The 18,783-nt window shown below is 43.8% G+C and overlaps 7 protein-coding genes across 7 annotated transcripts; 2 read left to right on the top strand and 5 right to left on the bottom strand.

The window, feature by feature from the left end:
- Positions 1–1,755: 1,755 nt before the first annotated feature.
- Positions 1,756–3,321, bottom strand: HG536_0E05810 (sugar porter family MFS transporter; the record flags this gene model as incomplete). The annotated part of the gene is made up of 1 exon (XM_037284448.1): positions 1,756–3,321. The coding sequence occupies one exon, from the start codon at positions 3,319–3,321 to the stop codon at positions 1,756–1,758; it is 1,566 nt and encodes a 521-aa protein (XP_037140344.1).
- A 2,308-nt stretch (positions 3,322–5,629) lies between these two features.
- HG536_0E05820 (isopenicillin N synthase family dioxygenase) lies at positions 5,630–6,751 on the bottom strand (the record flags this gene model as incomplete). Its single annotated transcript, XM_037284449.1, has 1 exon — positions 5,630–6,751. The coding sequence occupies one exon, from the start codon at positions 6,749–6,751 to the stop codon at positions 5,630–5,632; it is 1,122 nt and encodes a 373-aa protein (XP_037140345.1).
- Positions 6,752–7,121: 370 nt separating this feature from the next.
- HG536_0E05830 (FluC/FEX family fluoride channel) lies at positions 7,122–8,219 on the bottom strand (the record flags this gene model as incomplete). The annotated part of the gene is made up of 1 exon (XM_037284450.1): positions 7,122–8,219. One exon carries the CDS (start codon positions 8,217–8,219, stop codon positions 7,122–7,124), a length of 1,098 nt encoding a protein of 365 aa, XP_037140346.1.
- Positions 8,220–8,855: 636 nt separating this feature from the next.
- Positions 8,856–10,994, bottom strand: DUR3 (Dur3p; the record flags this gene model as incomplete). The annotated part of the gene is made up of 1 exon (XM_037284451.1): positions 8,856–10,994. One exon carries the CDS (start codon positions 10,992–10,994, stop codon positions 8,856–8,858), a length of 2,139 nt encoding a protein of 712 aa, XP_037140347.1.
- A 1,889-nt stretch (positions 10,995–12,883) lies between these two features.
- Positions 12,884–14,296, bottom strand: HG536_0E05850 (uncharacterized protein; the record flags this gene model as incomplete). The annotated part of the gene is made up of 1 exon (XM_037284452.1): positions 12,884–14,296. The coding sequence occupies one exon, from the start codon at positions 14,294–14,296 to the stop codon at positions 12,884–12,886; it is 1,413 nt and encodes a 470-aa protein (XP_037140348.1).
- Positions 14,297–14,839: 543 nt separating this feature from the next.
- HG536_0E05860 (ketopantoate reductase family protein) lies at positions 14,840–15,859 on the top strand (the record flags this gene model as incomplete). Its single annotated transcript, XM_037284453.1, has 1 exon — positions 14,840–15,859. The coding sequence occupies one exon, from the start codon at positions 14,840–14,842 to the stop codon at positions 15,857–15,859; it is 1,020 nt and encodes a 339-aa protein (XP_037140349.1).
- An 839-nt stretch (positions 15,860–16,698) lies between these two features.
- On the top strand, positions 16,699–18,369 carry HG536_0E05870 (FMN-dependent alpha-hydroxy acid dehydrogenase family protein; the record flags this gene model as incomplete). Its single annotated transcript, XM_037284454.1, has 1 exon — positions 16,699–18,369. The coding sequence occupies one exon, from the start codon at positions 16,699–16,701 to the stop codon at positions 18,367–18,369; it is 1,671 nt and encodes a 556-aa protein (XP_037140350.1).
- Between the last annotated feature and the right edge of the window lie 414 nt (positions 18,370–18,783).

Here is an 18,783-nt window from a genome sequence, read left to right on the forward strand (position 1 = left end):
TTATATCTATCCGGAACATAAGTGTACAGATATGGCCACACATAGGACAGAGAAAGCAGATTGTAAGCCAGCAGGGTAAATTTATCATCTATCAGTATCTTGGAAGCATTCCTGAGCAAATTGTTCGCAGTATTCAACCAAAGAGCATCAAGGTCAGGAAACGGTATTGGAGGAAAGCTGATCAAGAAGTATCAGCACCAACCAGATCATACACAGTAGCAACTTACGACGTCAGCGGGCACACTGACGCTCACAACAGCTCTGGCAGGTCGGTTGAGACAGTTGGAACATTTTGGATCGCTGGACGTGACAAATGAAGGCTTATTGACCTTATCACAGGTCCCCCCATACTTGGACTGAAGCTTCATCAATGAGCCTTCAATCATCCAGTGTATCTACTCCCGACCATCTTGGTCCTGTTGCCGTTTGTGATTTCGCATTTCATTTTGTGTTCCTCTGGTCCTGTCTTGCTGAAGGCTGCTCTTCAAATCGACAAGCGCCATGGTCAAATAGCTGCCTCCTCTGGCTCTAAGGCGGTGGGGTTACAGTCCGAAGGATGTTCATTCATTCATAACGAGAACAGTTAGGTCTACGCGCACGCAGCCCTTGGCGTGCGAATAGTTAGATATGTCCTGCAACGTCTCGCGATTATCGATCTTGGCCGCGTACTTGAAATTCGTATGCTCGATCAACAGCTTTGTTATTATCGTTACTCTCAAACCTCTAAGGCGCTTTCAGAATCAAAGCTCGCGGTCAAAAATCTCGCTATTCTTCGCAGGTAATTTGGCAGCCCGCTCAATGGCTTGGCAATGCATCTCCTGGTGAATTCCGGTGATCCGCCACCCATGGCACGTTACTTGCAGAGCATTCTCCAAATCAGCAAGGTATGTCTTGACACTCGCTCCCACGGTTTCAACTATCCTGCGCTCTGGACACAGGAAACGGCTCAATAAAATATCCAAACAGCGATATAAGCCTGCGCTTCAAACGCGTTAACAAAGCAAACCTGCTTCGTATATATCACGATCGCCTGCGACGGATCAATAAAGTGATAAGCATGAGCTGCGCAAAACCACCAATGTCCACATACTGTAGCAGGAACATTATGGTCACCACGGACCTCGATCTTTCGGGAAAAAAAATCGTAACTGACATTCAAAATTAAACAGAACTAATGGTGGCAGCAACTCTTATGCGACGCTTGAATTCGCCAGAACTATGAAACACGATAGGGCCCAAATCAAACTTAGCACTGCACCGAAATGATGTTGCGATTAGCCATAACCAGGGCCAAAAGACGAATCTCTTGACTGACTTTTGATTGTCTTCTTTTTTCCAGCAAAAAAAGCGCTGCGTCAGAAAATTGAGTTCTGACGCTTCATCGATAGATGTCACTGACATCAGACTTCGATCAGCCCAGTATTGTCTCTCTTCAGCAGTAATGGCTTAGGAAGCCACCGAGCTCATCATATTTATTTCTGCGAAGTGGGTAGGCGCTGGTGACTTCTAGGCAGTAGCAGGATTGGAGTCAACTTTAAAGCCTCTAAGACAATGAGATAATGAAAGGTGTTTACAGGATCTCTTTAGAGCGTACATGTTTTGCATGCGGGCTTTGATTTTGCCAATGAGATAGGGAATATTCAACATAGCTAAGTCCTATTAATTGTCGTATCATTAACACTCATTGTATACATTTGCTTAGGAGATTCGTAGAAATTAAATCATTAATTTATCGTGTTTGAATCTTGACTTTTATCAGACCTTTTCGACAAAATCGACGGTGGCCTTTTCGGTATTGTTATCGTTGGAAGTCTCTTTCTCGATTGGAATTGGTGAAGTGTGGAGGAATTTGTTGGTTGGTACAAAGCCTCTTGATTTGCGTGCATCGCTAACAGTCTCGTACAATTCGTCAATTTCCTCCAAAGTGAGACCCTTTGTTTCATAGACGAATAGGTACACGAAAAGGATACAGAGGAACGTACAACCACCCCAAATGAAGAACACCTTTGACTTCAAATTGGCTCTATCTGCGTCCACTAAGTAAGGGGTGATAAATGCGATAACAAAGTTGAACAACCAATTAGAACCTGCGCAGATTGCAACGGACTTGGCTCTGACCCTCAATGGGAAGATTTCTCCTACAACGACCCATGCCAGTGGGCCCCAAGTGGCTGCGAATGAAGCAATAAAAGTACAGGAAAAGGCGATCAACGTCTTATTGGCAGCTTGACTGTTTGGTAGTGCAGTTCCAACAATGGCGACAATAAATTCACTGACACACATACCCACTGCACCCCATAATAGCAGCCTTCTTCTACCAGCCAGTTCGACAAGGGCAATACCAGGAATTGTGGAGACAACGTTAACGATGTTCGTAATCAATTGGATAACGAAGGGATTGTTAATACCTGAACTCTTGAAAAATTGAGTACCGTAGTAGAAAATGAAATTGATACCCGTTAGCTGTTGCAAAGCTTGAATAACAATACCAGTACTGATACGCTTTAGTTGATGGTTAGCAGTCTTGAAACAATCGGTGATCTTTGTGCTACCCAGAGTCTTCTCGTACTCATAATTTGCAACGATTTCCTCCAATTCTTCTTCGATGAACTTGTCCTCAGGCTTTAGGCCTCTTAGTTTGCACAATGCCGTGCGTGCCTTTTGAAAGTTGCCCTTCATGACGTGGAATCTTGGTGTGTCTGGAAGGAACACCATACCGACCATCAAAATGATAGCCCACAGAAATTGAATAGCAATTGGGATCCTGTAAGATCCGCTGTCATTTCTTTTGTGAGTACCTTCGTTGACACAGGCAGCCAATAAAAGACCAATGGTGATGGCCCATTGGTAGCAGGAGACCACTGCACCTCTGATCCATTTTGGAGCCGCTTCAGATTGATAAAGAGGAACAATGGACGATAACACACCAACACCTACACCTGCAATGACTCTGCCAACGATCAAAAGTGGTTGGGAGGAAGAAGCAGTCTGCAATGCGACACCAATGCAGAACACAATGCATGAAATGAATAAACCCAGTCTTCTACCTAACGTATCGGATGCCAGAGGAGCGCTGATTGCACCTACAAAAGTACCAGCTGAAAGAATGGAAGTGATCAGAGATGTCTCACTTGCTGTGAAAGATCCAGTGGAGGTGAAGGTCTTCTTGACATAGTCCATAGCCATGATACCAGAAATGGTACCGGTGTCATAGCCAAACAGCACACCACCAAAGGCCACGAACATACCGATTAGAATGGCTCTCGCCTTTGACCCTCTCACGTCATCATCCGCCTTGAACAGCACATGCAATATACCCATCTTGCTAAAAAAAGCTTCTTTTTGTTAGGATTTCGAATTCAAATTTGTTTTCCTGGTCTTCTAAAAGCCACAAAAGAATCTAAGGACCCTATATGTTCTCAAAATCATAAAAATCCACGATCCTATTTATCCTCTTCGAAAATCCATCTGCCTGCTTTGGCCTCGATTCAACTCGGCTCAAAAGAACCGAAATGTCCTGAATAGCATTATTCTCCTCTTGCCTAACGTCGCAGACCTCAACATGGACATTCAAAACTGTCAGTGTCAAAGGTGATGCTTAGGATATCCAACGAGGGCCCTGACGCTGTACGCCAAGCGTTATCGGAGAAATGTTGGCGCACCCTGAGTTTATCCGAGTACTCGGAGCGCCGGAAGCAATTTTTTGCGGGGTTCCGTGAAAAATCTGGCCCCCGCGAAAAAAAAAAATCCGGAAGGGCGGAAAAATACCACACAATGGCGCGCACCGCTGCCTCACCAATGCAACTGTAAATATTCCGCTAGACTCGCGCCGCACTTAAAAAGCCGTTCAGTTCAATAATTGTCCGTTGAGTTTATCCGACCCGCCAGTTCCCCGCCATGACGTCCCGATTTGTCCGCAAGTAAACGGAGGGGCTTGTCCGTAGATTGCCGAAAAGGTTCGATCTCAGATGTTAGCCGTAATGCCGGATGGCAAAGAACAGCGTTTTGCTAATCCAAGTGCTGGTATGCCATGTAAAAAACAATAGGATTGCTTGGTCTCCAAAATTAAGGAATAAAAGCCGAAGGATGAGATCGGGGGTAGATATTGTAGGCAAAACTGGTCATGAACCTCATAGAGAGTAGAATTTTCGCTTCTGAACTTACGTAAAACACAGCTTCGAATACTCGAGCTGCTTGGCTCTTTCGATCAGTAGCGGTCACGTGGCTATAAATAAGCGAGTTGACGATTTGTAGCCAGGTTCCTGGACCGGGTTGACGCCAACGAGCTTGTTTCCATATCGGCTTCATATAAAAGAAGCTTTCAATTCGATTGTTGATGGTGCCATCTACGTACGGATAGGTGTACGGTGCTGGTTCCCAGTTCACGCGCCTGCAGAATAAGCACAATTGTGCCCACTTGCTTCACCGTTTGACCATTCGTAGCTGTTAAGTCTTCTCATAGAGATCAATATTAAAGCTCGGGCAAGTGGTCACAATCTTTTCTATCCCTGGTTAGATTTTTTCGCCTTATCTCGCGTCAGCGCCATAATTATTGACACCTAGCAAAACAAAAAATTTCTAATATGAGGTGGCACCGTCATGTTAACTCAGTTAGTTCATGGAAAAACGAACATGAAATCTACTGGCTTGCGCTATGCGCCGCCCACTATGTGGATAAGACAGCAAATACTTGCGGAGATTCGCGACTCGCATACATCGGACCATCCAGTTGTATCTTTATTTTGATTAGCTGCTTCTGCACATACAGAGCCAGAAATGATACAGTGCAAGCGCAGAATCACGCTAAATCTTGGGGCCCCTTGTCTCAATGGCTCAGGGCGGAGAGTACTCGTTCTTATGCAATTGTTTGGCTAATCGAAGATGGGCAATTGACGATATTTGAGCTGATCCTCTTCACCAAATTGCAGAAGGTTTTGTTTGCCATCTGAGGTCTCCTGTCTATCCTGCTGGTGCCCGATTCGATATGCTACTCCTTTCAAAACTGCGAAAGAAATCAGAAATCAGCGGCTCAACAATTGGCTTTTACTTTTAAAATTAAAGCGCTATCGTACAGCAAAGCTTCCACGGATATCCATATCTGAATTTACATCCTATAGAGTATGACTGGGGGCTCTATCGCGGCAAAAGAGAGAAATTAGTTGTAGGAACGGTTAGTTCCGGTGCAACCTTATTTGGCGTCGTCTGCTGGTTATGATCTTGTTTCATTTTACAATTGGCGGTGGCTCTGATACCCTCGATGAGGGCCGCTGCAGATAGCAAACAAGTTGACTGCATATACCGCTCATAGGCATCGTCAGTAACTAGCGTAAGCCATTATGATGATAAGCTTGGCAAGTGAACAACGGACCTGCAAGGGGCCACCATCAATCATCTTCATATCTCAGCTATTCCTTATGCCCTATTTGCTATATTGTATGGAATCATTAAATTGGAAGCTCTCGGGCTTTATTCTCTCCTCAGCCCCCGTCTTTGTCAACGATTGGTATAGGCGTATAAGCATTGCTATATGAGCTCACCAGTGGGCGTAAGGTTGTAGAGCTGCCAATCCTATGATATACTTGATTAAGCAGTGCGTTAAATGTCAGTCCGATAAGCTGTCTCAACAACGTTAGGCAGAGTACTCAGTATGCACCTGCTTTAATATCTCCGGGTACCATCTTGCAGCCACATCTTGATGTGACTTGATCCTATTGCGAAAAACTGAGTAACCGACAGGATTCTTGCTCATGTCCGGCGTGAACTGGAATCCGACGTCAGCTCCCCAGTCAATAATGCGCTCATCTCTCCTTTCCTTTAATTGCATCACATCGGCCGGTATTCCAGCCGCTGCACTCTTGTGAGAATCGAGATCTATGGTTTGGAAGAAAGGAATAGACAACCTGGTTCCCAAGCCTGATTGAGGGCTGGCAACTCTGTGGATAGTGGCCTTACAAACTCCGTTTGTCAGAGCTTCAAGAGTTTGCCCAACATTCACAACTAGAGATCCAGGCACGTTGCCGATCGGTATCCATTTGCCCTCGAAATTCTGCACCTGAAGGGAGCCTCTGTGCTCTGTGGCCTGGTAAATGTACGTTAAGAAATCAGAATCACGATGAGGGCCGACTCCTTGGTTAAAATAACTTTCCTCTTGGTTTGAAGTGCCCGTTCGATCCTCTGGGTATGCGATAAGCTTCATCTTGCATTGCTGGTTGCTCTTGAAGTAAGAGTCTAGGCTGTTCGGGTGAAGACCGATCGCTTCGCATACGAGTCTTCTGAAAGTTGTTGCGAGCTTTGTCATTTGCTCTATATATCTAACCACCACAAGTCGAAAGCTGGGGGCATATTTCTCGTCTGGCCACAGGTTCGGACCCTCGATTTGCTTATACACTGGCTCTCCTTCTTGCGGCTCAGGAAGCTCGGTTGCCAGATCAATCTGTTCCCTGTAATCAGCTCTGCCTGCCGTGATTTCATTGCCTAATCTGCTATACCCCAAGAAATGGGGAGAGTTGATCATCTCACAGTCCTTTTTGACTTGCTCTGGAAGTTCGAAAAATTCTATCGCCTGCTGCTTTATATCTGCAAAATCATTCTGGGAAGGGCCATATTCCTCGTAGTTTACCAGCAGCAAGAAACCGACATCTATGAGGGCATACCTTAGTTTCTCTAGGAACTTCGATTTTGAGTCCGCCGTAAAGGCTTCTCCGAGATCTATAACGGGGATTGAATCAAAAGACATCCTTAACTGCCTCATTAAGCGAGCTAGTTGGCATGATCTATGGTAGCTGACTATGCTGCTTTTATAGCGAAGTTCTGTCTAGCTCCAGCTCCAGCTTAAAGCCACACCTTTGACCGTTCAAATCAGATGATCAGCTTATTCGGTAATCAGTAAGGAAAAGCAGTCTATTAGAATATTAAATATTGTACAACGTCTCAAGATGATTAGCAGCGGCAATGTCCGGCTATTCATTTCGCATCCATTTGAATGCGATGTGGAAATACCTAAACTTAAATTTCATGAACATCTGGCTGCCAGTTATCATACAGTAGAAACAATATCAGGTATAATAGTCTTATCAATTCTATCATTTGCAGAACGTCGCAGGACTTCCGACGATTTTAAGTCAGCAAGTAGGCAACGTCAGCCCTCTTGTCCAAGCGAGAGAACCCAACATAATAACCAGAATGCAATAAGATAACGAAATTGAAGTGCCGTAGTAAATCAAAGCTTTCACAAGCGGCAAATGATACCCTTCGTTAATGAAAGTGCTAACGGTGCTCAAAGTCCCGGAAAACCCCGTGGAAAGAGCAGTCAGGATGTGGCATTGGGTAAGAGTATTAGCAATTGGAGCATAGGAATGTTCGCTGCTTCTGCCGCGCAAACACATAGTAAACACTGCCAAAGTAATCACGGCAAGCTGATTTGCTAAAAAAGTACCTACCGGGAAAAACTCAAGAGATTGATTGAACCATAATGCCAGGTAATATCTCAAAAATCCAGCTGGAATGGCCAACAACTCTGGTAAGGTCCAAAGGGACCTTGAATTGTTGTCGTAAACGCAACCGAGAACAATAATTAGTGCAGTAAGAGGGAGCGCTGCAATAGATAGCATCAAATGGAAGGTCTTCACAAGCTTGTAAGTCCACAAGTTTTCAACTCCAGTTACAGACGGTTCAGGAACCAGTTCGTTTTTCTCTTCTGGGAGGTCCATATCGGGGCCAAGAGACAGTAGTATGTTCTTTGCAAAGCTTCTTCCAAAAATGTACGAGCCCATTGAAACGAGTAACTGAACAAGCAGTACTGACAAAAACTCCATTATACCGTACGCTCGGTTTGGTAGTTTCATCCCCTGCGCGGTATCAGAAGGCATTAGACTGGTTGAGTGCAAAAACATCTCAAGCATCATTGTGCTGTACGATGACAAGGCCCCGCAGTACCCAGTAGTGAGGACAACAAAAGTTTTCGCGAGTTCGTCGGGTTCAAACCAGCCTCCCTTCTTAAGATCTTGTAGCATTCCCATTATCATACATGCGACAAGATTGCTCCACAGGACGGACCCTGGTGCGATATATGATGGCTCATACGAAGAGAGCTCATTCAAGGCAACTCGTGTATAGTTCCCCAGAATAGTAGCTGATGCAAAGGCCAGCGAGAACGAGACATGAGAATCACAGCGAAAAAGATGCCCCAGAAATCGACATGAGGGGGATTTTTTATCCATCGAACGATTTCAGTTTTACCATCGGCTATCTGTTACCTTATCTTCGAGCCTGAGTATAGGTTCCTCAAGATGCCAAGCTTTTATCTTCTTGTTACTTTGCTTGCAGAAAAACCGGGTAACATCTGTACTTTTAATCTTGCTACGTCATTTGACATAAATAAACGATGATCCGGATTAAATAGGCCAGGCAGCATGTTTCACTCGTTGGCTGTATACGCAATTTAATCAATCGCTGGCATCTGACCAAAACAACACCACCAATTGGCATACTTTCAAGTTTTGGAGTCATGTGTCCATTTCTTAAAGTTTATGCAATAAGCGCAATGCAGATCAGTAGTAGATCTAGGCCGCTTAGGTAGTGGCATTATGACTGATGACTCAATTTTTGCTTAATCAATGTCATTAATAGTCGATAATGCGAACTGGCTCATGACATCCCAGCATTTAGTGGAATGTCACTTTACGTTTTTTTGGCGGTCCTAAGCTCTCAAGCCGCTACCACAAACTGGGCTTTATCGTTCAGTTTGTTCTTGCCATGATCTATATGAGAAATAAGCAATAAGCTGTTGTGCTACGCTAATCTACGATTTAGTTTACTACAGTTAGAAGCCCTATTAATGCGATTGGCGTAATTCCCTATTCCAAATTGTCGTCGATATTAGAGTACTCTCGAACTCTGTTAGACATTTGACTCTGTACGACATGAAGTTCTTCAGGATGATCAGTCTGCCACTCTCTCAACTTATGCGATTGTCCTGTGAGATCCCAATAGATACCCCGAAGTGAAGTGAAAATGACATGTCTTCCTTCGTACAAAGGATATACGATGACGGTGAATGCGGTAAAGAACATCCAGATTATTGCAACAACGACCCATCCAGTGAAAAATTCCTTGGAAAAGATATACTGGGAACCGTACATTGGCATTGGCCAAACGACCAGCATTGCAATACTTAGGAACAAGGAAAGATACCCTGCGATTTTCGAGGCTTTTCTCAAATGCTCTTCTTCTGCCTTGTGCTGCGCAATGCATTTATCGTCGACAAGGCCATCAAGAACTTCCGAAACTTGTGATCTTACTTGTTTCAATTTATCAGAGCCTTCGTCGCTATTGTTTTCTGTAACTTCCTTGTAGGTTGTCGGAAGAACGTCTTCTAGCTCTTCAAATTCGTCAACTTTCTTAATTTGTTTTAAAACGTCCCAATCGAAGTTCTGTGGCCCGAAGATAACTGTCAAAATGGGGCTGTAGATTGCAGGTGAGAGTAACGCTACGACATTTCCAACAAGCATAGGATCGTCTTGATAAGTATTGTCGACTGTGATAGATCCATACTGAACCTTCGTGCAAACTAGCCAAGCCATGATTGAAGTACTTGTCCCAAGTATTGGGGACACAATAGCAGCAATCCTGTTTTGTCTTTTGGATAGCAAAGTGGCCCCAGTCGGCACGACAGCAGCTGAAATGATGATACCCATCAAATCGTATAAATAACCCATGGAAATGCCTGCGTAATGTAGCCCAGTAGCAAAGCCTGACATAACGAGCGTGAAAACAACAACAGTAGCATGTGATGAAAAGATCAGTTTCTTGCCGCTCGCATTAGGATTAATGTAGCCCTTGTAAATATCGTAAGTGAAAATGGAAGAGATACTGATCAGCTCGGCAGACATTGCCGATGTGATAGCCATGAAAACCATAATAAGAGTGGCTACTGCACCGCTCTTCCCCATCAGAGCCACAGCAGCGTTTGGTAAAGCCAGGCCCGCGGCAACTTCCTCAGCGCTCAATCTATTTGGATAGGTAGGAAAAGAAGGAGAGGACTCGAGTGCTAGGCAAGCCAGACCGAGAGTAGTTGCGGTAAGCCAAGGTATACCAAACCAAGCGAGACCGCCTAGAACATACCCAGGCAAAGCAGCTGCTGGAGAAGAAGCAATGGCTTTGTTCCAATAACCATTGTCCAACCAAACACTGCCGAAATTACCCACAATATTAATCACGAAGAAGATACCTCCCGATCTAGAATTCATAGTCAGATAGGAACCCTTTGCATTACCTTCCACAGGGTGATCCTTTCCGGCCTGAGTGACTAGCTCCCAGACAGCTCCTGGAGAGCCCAGTTTATCACTGGTAGCATAAGTTGTGAAGGCAAATGTAAGGATGATAACCACAAGGGCAATAGTGTGAACGTAGTCTGTCAAAAAAGTAGCCTTGATACCACCACACAAAGTATAGATCATAACGCCCACTGGTAGCAGGAAGATGCAGGCCACCGAATTCATACCAGTCAGATCACTGATCGTGGCAGCACCGCCAGTAAGCAACATTGCAGTGACCAGCACATTTGTCGCAACGGCAAAGAAAACGAAAACTGCGTGAGCAGCACCCCCATACCTGGTTTTGATAATTTCTAAATAAGTATGCGCATCTGGAGCCTTCTGTTTGGCCTTTATGGCAATGAATGCGAATAGGATGATCTGACAACATGCACCAGCCGCATAAAAGAACGGACCAGATATGCCGTTCTTGTAAGCTTGGGTAGACGATTGCAGCAAAGTAGCTGCCCACGTCCACGAAGACACAACTGCTGCTGCAATAAGCCCGGTTTTCACAGATCGACCAGCGGTCGAGAATTCCTCTGATGTGATAATTTCCTTCTGATAGCGACGAAGAATAAAGGTGGTTAAAATCATACCAGCCGCAAAAACAAATCCTAAACCGATCACAACAGCGTAGCCAGCGCCTTGTGGCAGCGGGCTTCCTGCGCTTCCGGACATTTCAAATTTCCTGCTCTTTCTTACATATTGGATGAATTGCTAGGATAAATCATTTAACGCCAAGCATTTTATACTCGAATTCACTCTTGATTATCGGCTTTCTCTTATCTGGGAAGCTACGAAAATTATCCAGTAGCAACTGATCTTATCAGATAAAGGTAGATTACTGGGCTCTTAAGTTAAATAATGAAAAAGAGCTTCTCATCAGAACGCATTTTTGTTCTGCTTTTTTGTTTGCCTTATCGCTCGCAATTTTCATTTTTCAGATCTCACGGCGCAACCTAGCCAGCCAAACGTTAGCCAGAAGCTTTCAAAATTGAACTTTTATTGGGCATATGCTATGCATTTTCAGATTGAAATAGTTGCCTACATCGTCATGTTCTTCTTTTCTAGTATTTCTTTCTATGGGCTATGCTCTAGCAATTTCGAAAGGTCTTCTGCTCAGTTGCAGGAAATGTCTTAATGTCTGTTCGAAGCGTTAATGCGAGCCCCGCCTCGTCACAAAATGCGGCGATCTTGGATAGCGGTCTTTTCAGATCCATCGGGGACCATGCGTACCGTGATTTTGTGTCCTCCTTGGTACCTACCGCAATTGCTTGACGCATTATTTCGACCATAAGATTTGAGAGACATTAGTGCCCTCATCCGAGCGCTCCAATCTTCCGTCACAGTTCACAGAACTGGTTAAAAGAGACAGAAGTGGTTGAGCTTCCGACCCAAAGCAAACGTCCAACGATATAAACAAATTATTAGCATTGGCAAAAACGGTAGAGGGTCGACCCCAGATGCACTCATCTTGACAACTTCGGCACGTTTTTTATCGTTCAAAGAAAATAATCGTACAGATACCGATCTAGTTGCATCCTACGCAACTAAACTAAAGTTGCTTCCACTTATTTCTGGGAAAGTATGTCAACGACCACTTATAAAAACCGTACGATTAGACGAGAAGGCTCTTCGCATCCCAAACCAACGAAATTCTATGCTCAGTACCTCGCTCGCAGCAGCAATTATCGTTAAACAGAGAGACACAGGAGGAGCAAACGTGTTGGCAAGGAGTTATGTGCCACCTCATTAGGCCAATTCGCAAGTATCAAGACTCAAAGGAATAAGACTGTGGACTAATTCACAGATCTATGTGGAGTTCAAAAACTATGCTACAGAAATGCACCACAAGAGCGCTAGTATCGTCGCAGTTATATCAAAGTCATATTGAATAGAGTACGCACTTTCGACTCGTTCTTCGAGAGGCATGTACCGTTAACAGATTGCAGATTGCTAGGTCTCGAAAAAGGAACAATGCCAAGATAACTAAAACCCCCTTTAGGAAATCGCGGGGTTACGAAAATTTTTACTTTCGGACTTTTATGCGGGGGCGGGGCAAAAAGCACAAAAGACTAGAATCAAGATCTAGAGCTCTTTCATCAACAACGCTTTACTTGTGATTGTCGATAAAATTGCATATGCAGAAAAGTCCATAACAGACAAAGGAGAATGCAGAACCATATTATTCACGATGCTCTACAAGATAAGATGGCTTATTGCCAATTTCCGGACCTGGCGGCAGTTGCCTAATCGGGTAATTCTAGTTTTGCCAAACTTTGTACTGGGGTTTTCAAGCACCTGGGCTTGCACAAAATGTCGCGATAACGAAGAGTCAGGGTCCAACAATATTGTCCAGATTGGTCGATGTCGGCATGATAACAATGAGACAATTATGTGTAACTTAATCTGATGTTAAGATATCCTTTCACAACGATTGCTCTGCCTTTTCAAAGTCGTGTGCGACGCAAGGACAAATATGCCATGACTGTAACATTTATGAAAGCCATTGAAAGAATATTGTAAGAAATGGAAACTAAGATAAATGTGCATAAAGGCGCACTCAATCACCAAACGCCTTCCTTTCTGAGCTGCTTACTGAGCTCATTAGTAGATTCAACCATCTTCTCCACAATCTCATCGACATCTTCTTCGGTGATGATGAAAGAAGGAGCCATGATGGCAAGATCTCCGACGTTATCCTTAACGCTTGGCATACAAATCAATGTGATGCCGTTTTTATAGGCGATTTGCTTGAAGCGCCCAGCCACATTCAAAGAGGAGTCAAACATCTTCTTGGTGACTCTGTCTTGCACAAATTCAACAGTCCAGAAGCCACCAATGCCTCTCACATCACCAGCAATGTTGTCAGCGGACAAGAGTTTGTCCTTCAATTTCTGTCCCATCAAGTTGCCCATTTTGAACATGTTCTCTGGCAACTTTTCTTTCTTGATCTTCTTTTGAATCCCCAAGGCAACTGCACAGTTGAATGCGTGGCAAGAGTAAGTGTGGCCTCCGATAATAGATCCCGAACCTTCAAGGAAGGCATTTCTGATCTTAGGACCAACTAAAACACCGGCTATGGTAACATAACCAGATCCGAGAGTTTTGCCGACTGTTTGTATATCTGGTGCATCGCAGGGGTCTAAGAAATTTTCCCAGCAGTTAAGCCTACCATTTGGGTTGCACCTACCAGTACCGCACATGACTTCGTCAAGCTGAAAGATGATATCGTATTTGTTGCACAAAGCTCTGATTCCTTTCAGATAGCCCTTTGGCGGTGGAGAGGTGCCCAATGCAGACCCTGGAAGGGTCTCCACAATCACGGCTCCCACTCTTTCAGGAGTATGTTCCAAGATCTTGTTCTCAAGAATATCCAAAAGGCGTTGAGCATATTCTTCTTCAGTCTCTTTAGCCTCCTTGAAACGATAAGTGTAGGCGCATGGCATCTTGATGCAGATGTTTTTCTGATCAATTAGAAGAGGTGAGAAGGCATCGATTCTGGGATTAGATGAAATCGATTGAGCAGCTAACGTAAAACCGTGGTAGGAGTTTTCTCTGGAGATAATTTTCATCTTTTCTGGAAGACCACGCTCCACCCAGTACTGTCTGATAATACGCAAAGCATTCTCGTTACTTTCGGAACCAGAAGTACACCACAGAGCAGCAGCAAACACGCCTTCTGGTGAGTTTTCGATGTAGAACTTTGCTAGTTCCTCAGCACTCTCGTTTGATAGCAACGCTGGGTAAGAGTAGGTAGAGTTACGAGCGGCGTCGTTTATGATTTGGTAAACTTCTTCATCGCCCCAGCCAAGTGCACCCACCGCTGCACCAGCCACCGCATCTATCATACCTTTTTGCACCTTCCCATCAAACTTCACATCAACGCGGACTCCCTTACCACCAACGACCTGGGGACCGGCTTTTCCGATGTTTGCTTGGAAAAGGTAAGATTCTTGGGGTGCCGCCTCAACAGTCATTACAGTTTTTCTTATGAGTTATCCGAACAATCCAGGCAAGCTTAACTGATGCTCTTTTGCTGAAAGAACGGGTCTAAAACAGTACTATTTCCAATGAAGTTCATCATTGTCTTTATATCGTCAAAATTCTGTATAGTTGTTAGTCATCGCTCATATTTTGACTAAGCTTATCGTAACTGTGATCACTTCTACTAGCTAAGGATATATAAATTGTGACAGACAATTAAACTTCACTTACTGAAGAAGGAAGGTCGATAGATGGTACGATGGATAGCTTAAATTATGATCTTGGCAGCTTATCGCTTTCGCGCGCCAAGACAAAAAAGCTCGACACGATCAAAAGATAACCTGTACAATGGCGAGATTCAATTATCAAAAAGGGATGTCTCTCGAACAGGCATTCGATCAAGATAGTGCTTGTCCAATAGGGCTAACTTGCCCGCCTACATAAAGTTGGTCCTAACCCAATCTGTGCCACTATGAAGTGAGTTAGGATATCACATCTAAGACAATTCTTGGAAGTAAGTCAATAATAAACTCAAGATGACTGGACACAAAGTTTTACTGATTGGTGCTGGCGGTGTCGGTACCATTGTCGCATATGGTATTCATTTGGCAGGAAAATCTGAATTGTCAATCGTGGTTAGAAGAGACTTTGCGAAGGTCAGCGATTTCGGATATAACATTGATTCGATTGATTATGGAATCGTTGAGGGATGGAAGCCAGAGAATATTTATCCCTCCATTGAGGCGGCCGCTTCCTCTGACACTGTCTACCAATATGTCATTATCACCACCAAGAACCTGCCCGATATCGCGAAGGTCGAGGAGTTGGCTGAGCCAGTGATTACCCCGGGCGTCACGGTCGTGGTGTTAATCCAGAACGGTTTCGATTTGTGCCGTCCTTTCTTTGACAAGTATCCAAAAAACGTTGTTATTTCAGGCATAACTTACGTCGGATCTCATAACTCCGGAGGTAGCGTTCATCAAACACAACCAGATAGGTCCTTTTTTGGCTCCGGAAGAAATCCTTATATTCCGGAAGACTTGCAAGAGTCCAAGGTCAAAGAGTTTCTGAGTATTTACTCTAACGGCAAAAATAAGCCGGTCTACATCACCAACGAAAGAGAATACAGGTATAAGAAGCTCATTTACAATGCGGCAATGAACACCTCATGCGCACTATCAGGCGTCGACACTGGTAGGCTGGAACTCGCAGGCACTTTAGATGCTGTTGCAATCCCAGCGATGCGCGAGATTCTTGCTATCGCAAAGGCAGACGGAATTGAGCTTCCAACCGACTCTATTAATAATGCTATCCACGGTGATGACGGTGACTGGTTCGAACCATCTATGTTGGTGGATGTCAGAAAAGGTAATCCAATAGAATTGGAAGTTATTTTAGGTAATGTACTGCGCGTAGCGGAAGAGTTGAACGTGAAGACGCCTTACTTGAGTATTCTTTATGGGCTTTTGAAAGCTGTCCAGTTCAGGCTGAGAGAAAAGCAAGGCCACTTCTCCCTTCCCACAAAGCGCCCAATTTCAGACAGATTTTACAAATGAAAGAGTTAAAAAAATATGTCCCCTCGTTTGCAGTATTAATTTATCGGTGATGAGGCCCTCTTGCGACTAAGCGATTCTTTCTATAAATCGAGGGAATTGCCAATGAATTGAATAGCAGATTCTCTTTGATCAGATTGCCAATTAGCTAATCGTAGCGAAATATGAGCGGTAGGTTTGTAAGCGCAAATAGATCAGATCATTTAAAAGCCCGACTCAAGAAGAACAATCGACAGAAGTCTCCAGTTTGCCCGAGTTGAATTTTGATGTTAATAATTGAGTTAAATTTTGATACTTTATTCTTCCAGCGGGTTTGCCAGATCCATTTACAAGACTGGTGATACAGTAGGTCAACGCTAAAAAAAACTCATGAAGCTATAGATATCGGTGATACAAACTTGCTTCAGAGCCAAAATTCACCGCGAGATAAGATGAATCCAATTAGCCTCCTGAAACTCATTAGACGTTTTTGGTATCTATTCCTCTCGCTGGATTCGAACGTCAATTTTGACTTTCCTGTCTTGGCGCGCCTGGCACACGGAAAGCGACAGATAATGATCTTCCGAGAAGACTTTATCTTTTGAGCGAGGATTCGAACCAGCAGATAATGAAAACAGTGCAAGAAATGATTGCTAGTTTGTCATATCTTTTGTGCTTGTCTCTCATGAGAATCTAATGCGTTTGATACCTTTCCTAAGCTCTGATGATCTTCCTACAGTTAATTGACAGGAGCAGATGCTCAAATATATAACAGCAGCAAAGGAACCTCAACACAAACTGGGCCTAATGCCTTTTGTGTATGCTTTGAATATCGCTAAAAGTCCAAAAATTGCACATATAATATGTTAAGCAGAGCTTTCCTTAGGGGTTCGAGATTGAGAAATGTGGCATCATATCATAAACTTTGGAGGCGTACCTTAGCAAGCGCTAATCCTGTTTCTGCCTCCGTTGAATCCTCTTTTGGGGTTATTAATCCGAAGAAGGCTTATTTTAGGAAAGCATCGTTCGCCGCCGGAGCTACTTTTGCTGCTCTCTTATCATATCTCTTCCTTGACCCTTCGGAAGGGGATATTACAGTGAGTGAATTGAGAAAGCATAACTCCATCAACGACTGCTGGATTGCCTTAAATGGCCAGGTTTATGATATAACTTCTTTCTTGCACATGCATCCTGGAGGTGTTGCTAGGCTTCTCGAGGTTGCGGGTAGTGACGCAACAGAGAAGTTTTACCAAATCCATTCAGATGCTGTTTTTGATAAGATGAAGGACAACTTCGTATATGTTGGGAACCTAAGAGGAAATGTTGTGAATGAGCTTACAGAGGAAGAAGTGAAAATTATGGAAATGAAGAAGAGGCTCCCACCGCTGTCGGCCATTTTTAGTGTTTCCGACTTCGAAAACATTGCAAAGCATGTTCTGCCAAAGTCCACGTTCATGTATTATGCAACAGGAGCTTCTGATGAGTTCACAATCAGAGAAAACCATTATGCTTACAGCAGGGTGTTTTTCAGACCGAGAGTTTTGCACGAGTCTGTCAGAGAAGTTGACACCTCAACCACCTTCTTAGGCACCAAAGTCTCATTGCCCTTTTATATAACAGCTTTCGCTGGATCGAAGCTGGCTCATCCGCTCGGTGAATTGAATTTGCAATCAGCCTCTTACGATGCAAACGTGATGCAAATGGTTCCAAAGATGGTGTCATATGGCATAGACAAGTTTTTTGAGCATGTCCCAGCAGATCAAAACCAATGGATGCAATATCATTTTGACAATCAGCAAGAAGTCGACGATGTGGTAGAATTTGTTCGAAAGGTGGAAAAACAACCTAGTGTGAAAGGTTTCTTCTTTAATGTCGATCTAGCGGATATCGGTAATAGGGAGAAAGATACAAGACAGAGAAGCGCCGAAGCTGATACTGAGGAGCTAGATATGCTTGTCTCCAATACTTATAACCACTATCCATTACTTACTTGGAACACCATAGACAAAATATTGGACGCGACTGATCTGCCCGTGGGATTAAAGGGCATCCAAAGAGGAGAAGACGTTGTTATTGCTGCTGAAAAAGGTGTCAAGGCTGTAGTATTGTCTAATCATGGAGGAAGACAACTCGATTTTTCCAGACCACCGCTAGAGGTCCTTGCTGAAGCAAGAGCTATGCTCAAGGAAAAAAATTTGGAGGATAAGATTGAGCTCTACGTTGACGGAGGCATCCGTAGAGGCTCCGACATTATCAAGGCGCTTTGTCTTGGGGCAAAGGGTGTTGGTTTAGGAAGACCCTTTTTGTATGCAATGGCAGGATACGGAGAAGACGGAGTAAGCAAGTTAATAAGCATATTAGATGGAGAGATACAGAATAATATGAGATTATTGGGTGTGGGAAGGATAGAGGATCTGAACGAGAGTTTCATTGACGCAAAAAGTCTTGCGCTTCGCAACCCTAGAACAAACGACGCTCTATATGATGAAGCTTATGAGCAATTATTTTTCCCAGCGTTTAAAAAATCTGTATGAGGTTATTGTCGTTGCTGCTCCAAACATGTATGAGCACTCTTTTTTGCGGAATCCGAACCACCATTCCTTTAACTTTTATGTAGCGAAACACTTTTTAGAAGTTATGCAAAAAATTCGAAAGTATGCCATAATAATTTCTTGGCCGATAATCGTAATCTGCTGTAAGTATCAATTTGCAATTTGGCTTTTACTCTTCCAAATACTTGCAAAGATGAGCAAAACAAAAAAAGTTGCACCGCTAAGGTCTGCTTTTTCCGACAGCAAGTAGGATTAAGCTTCGTCAGACGAAGCTTAAATCATGAACCTCTTCAAGAATTTAACAGTGGCTGTTTCATAGGGAGACCCAGTAGGCAAAAAGCTTACGCAGCCTGGTATGGCATTAGATAATATTTTTTTTACACCAAATCTACTTGA

Source organism: Torulaspora globosa, chromosome 5 (genome assembly GCF_014133895.1).
Source record: "Torulaspora globosa chromosome 5, complete sequence".
Classification (NCBI taxonomy): domain Eukaryota; kingdom Fungi; phylum Ascomycota; class Saccharomycetes; order Saccharomycetales; family Saccharomycetaceae; genus Torulaspora; species Torulaspora globosa.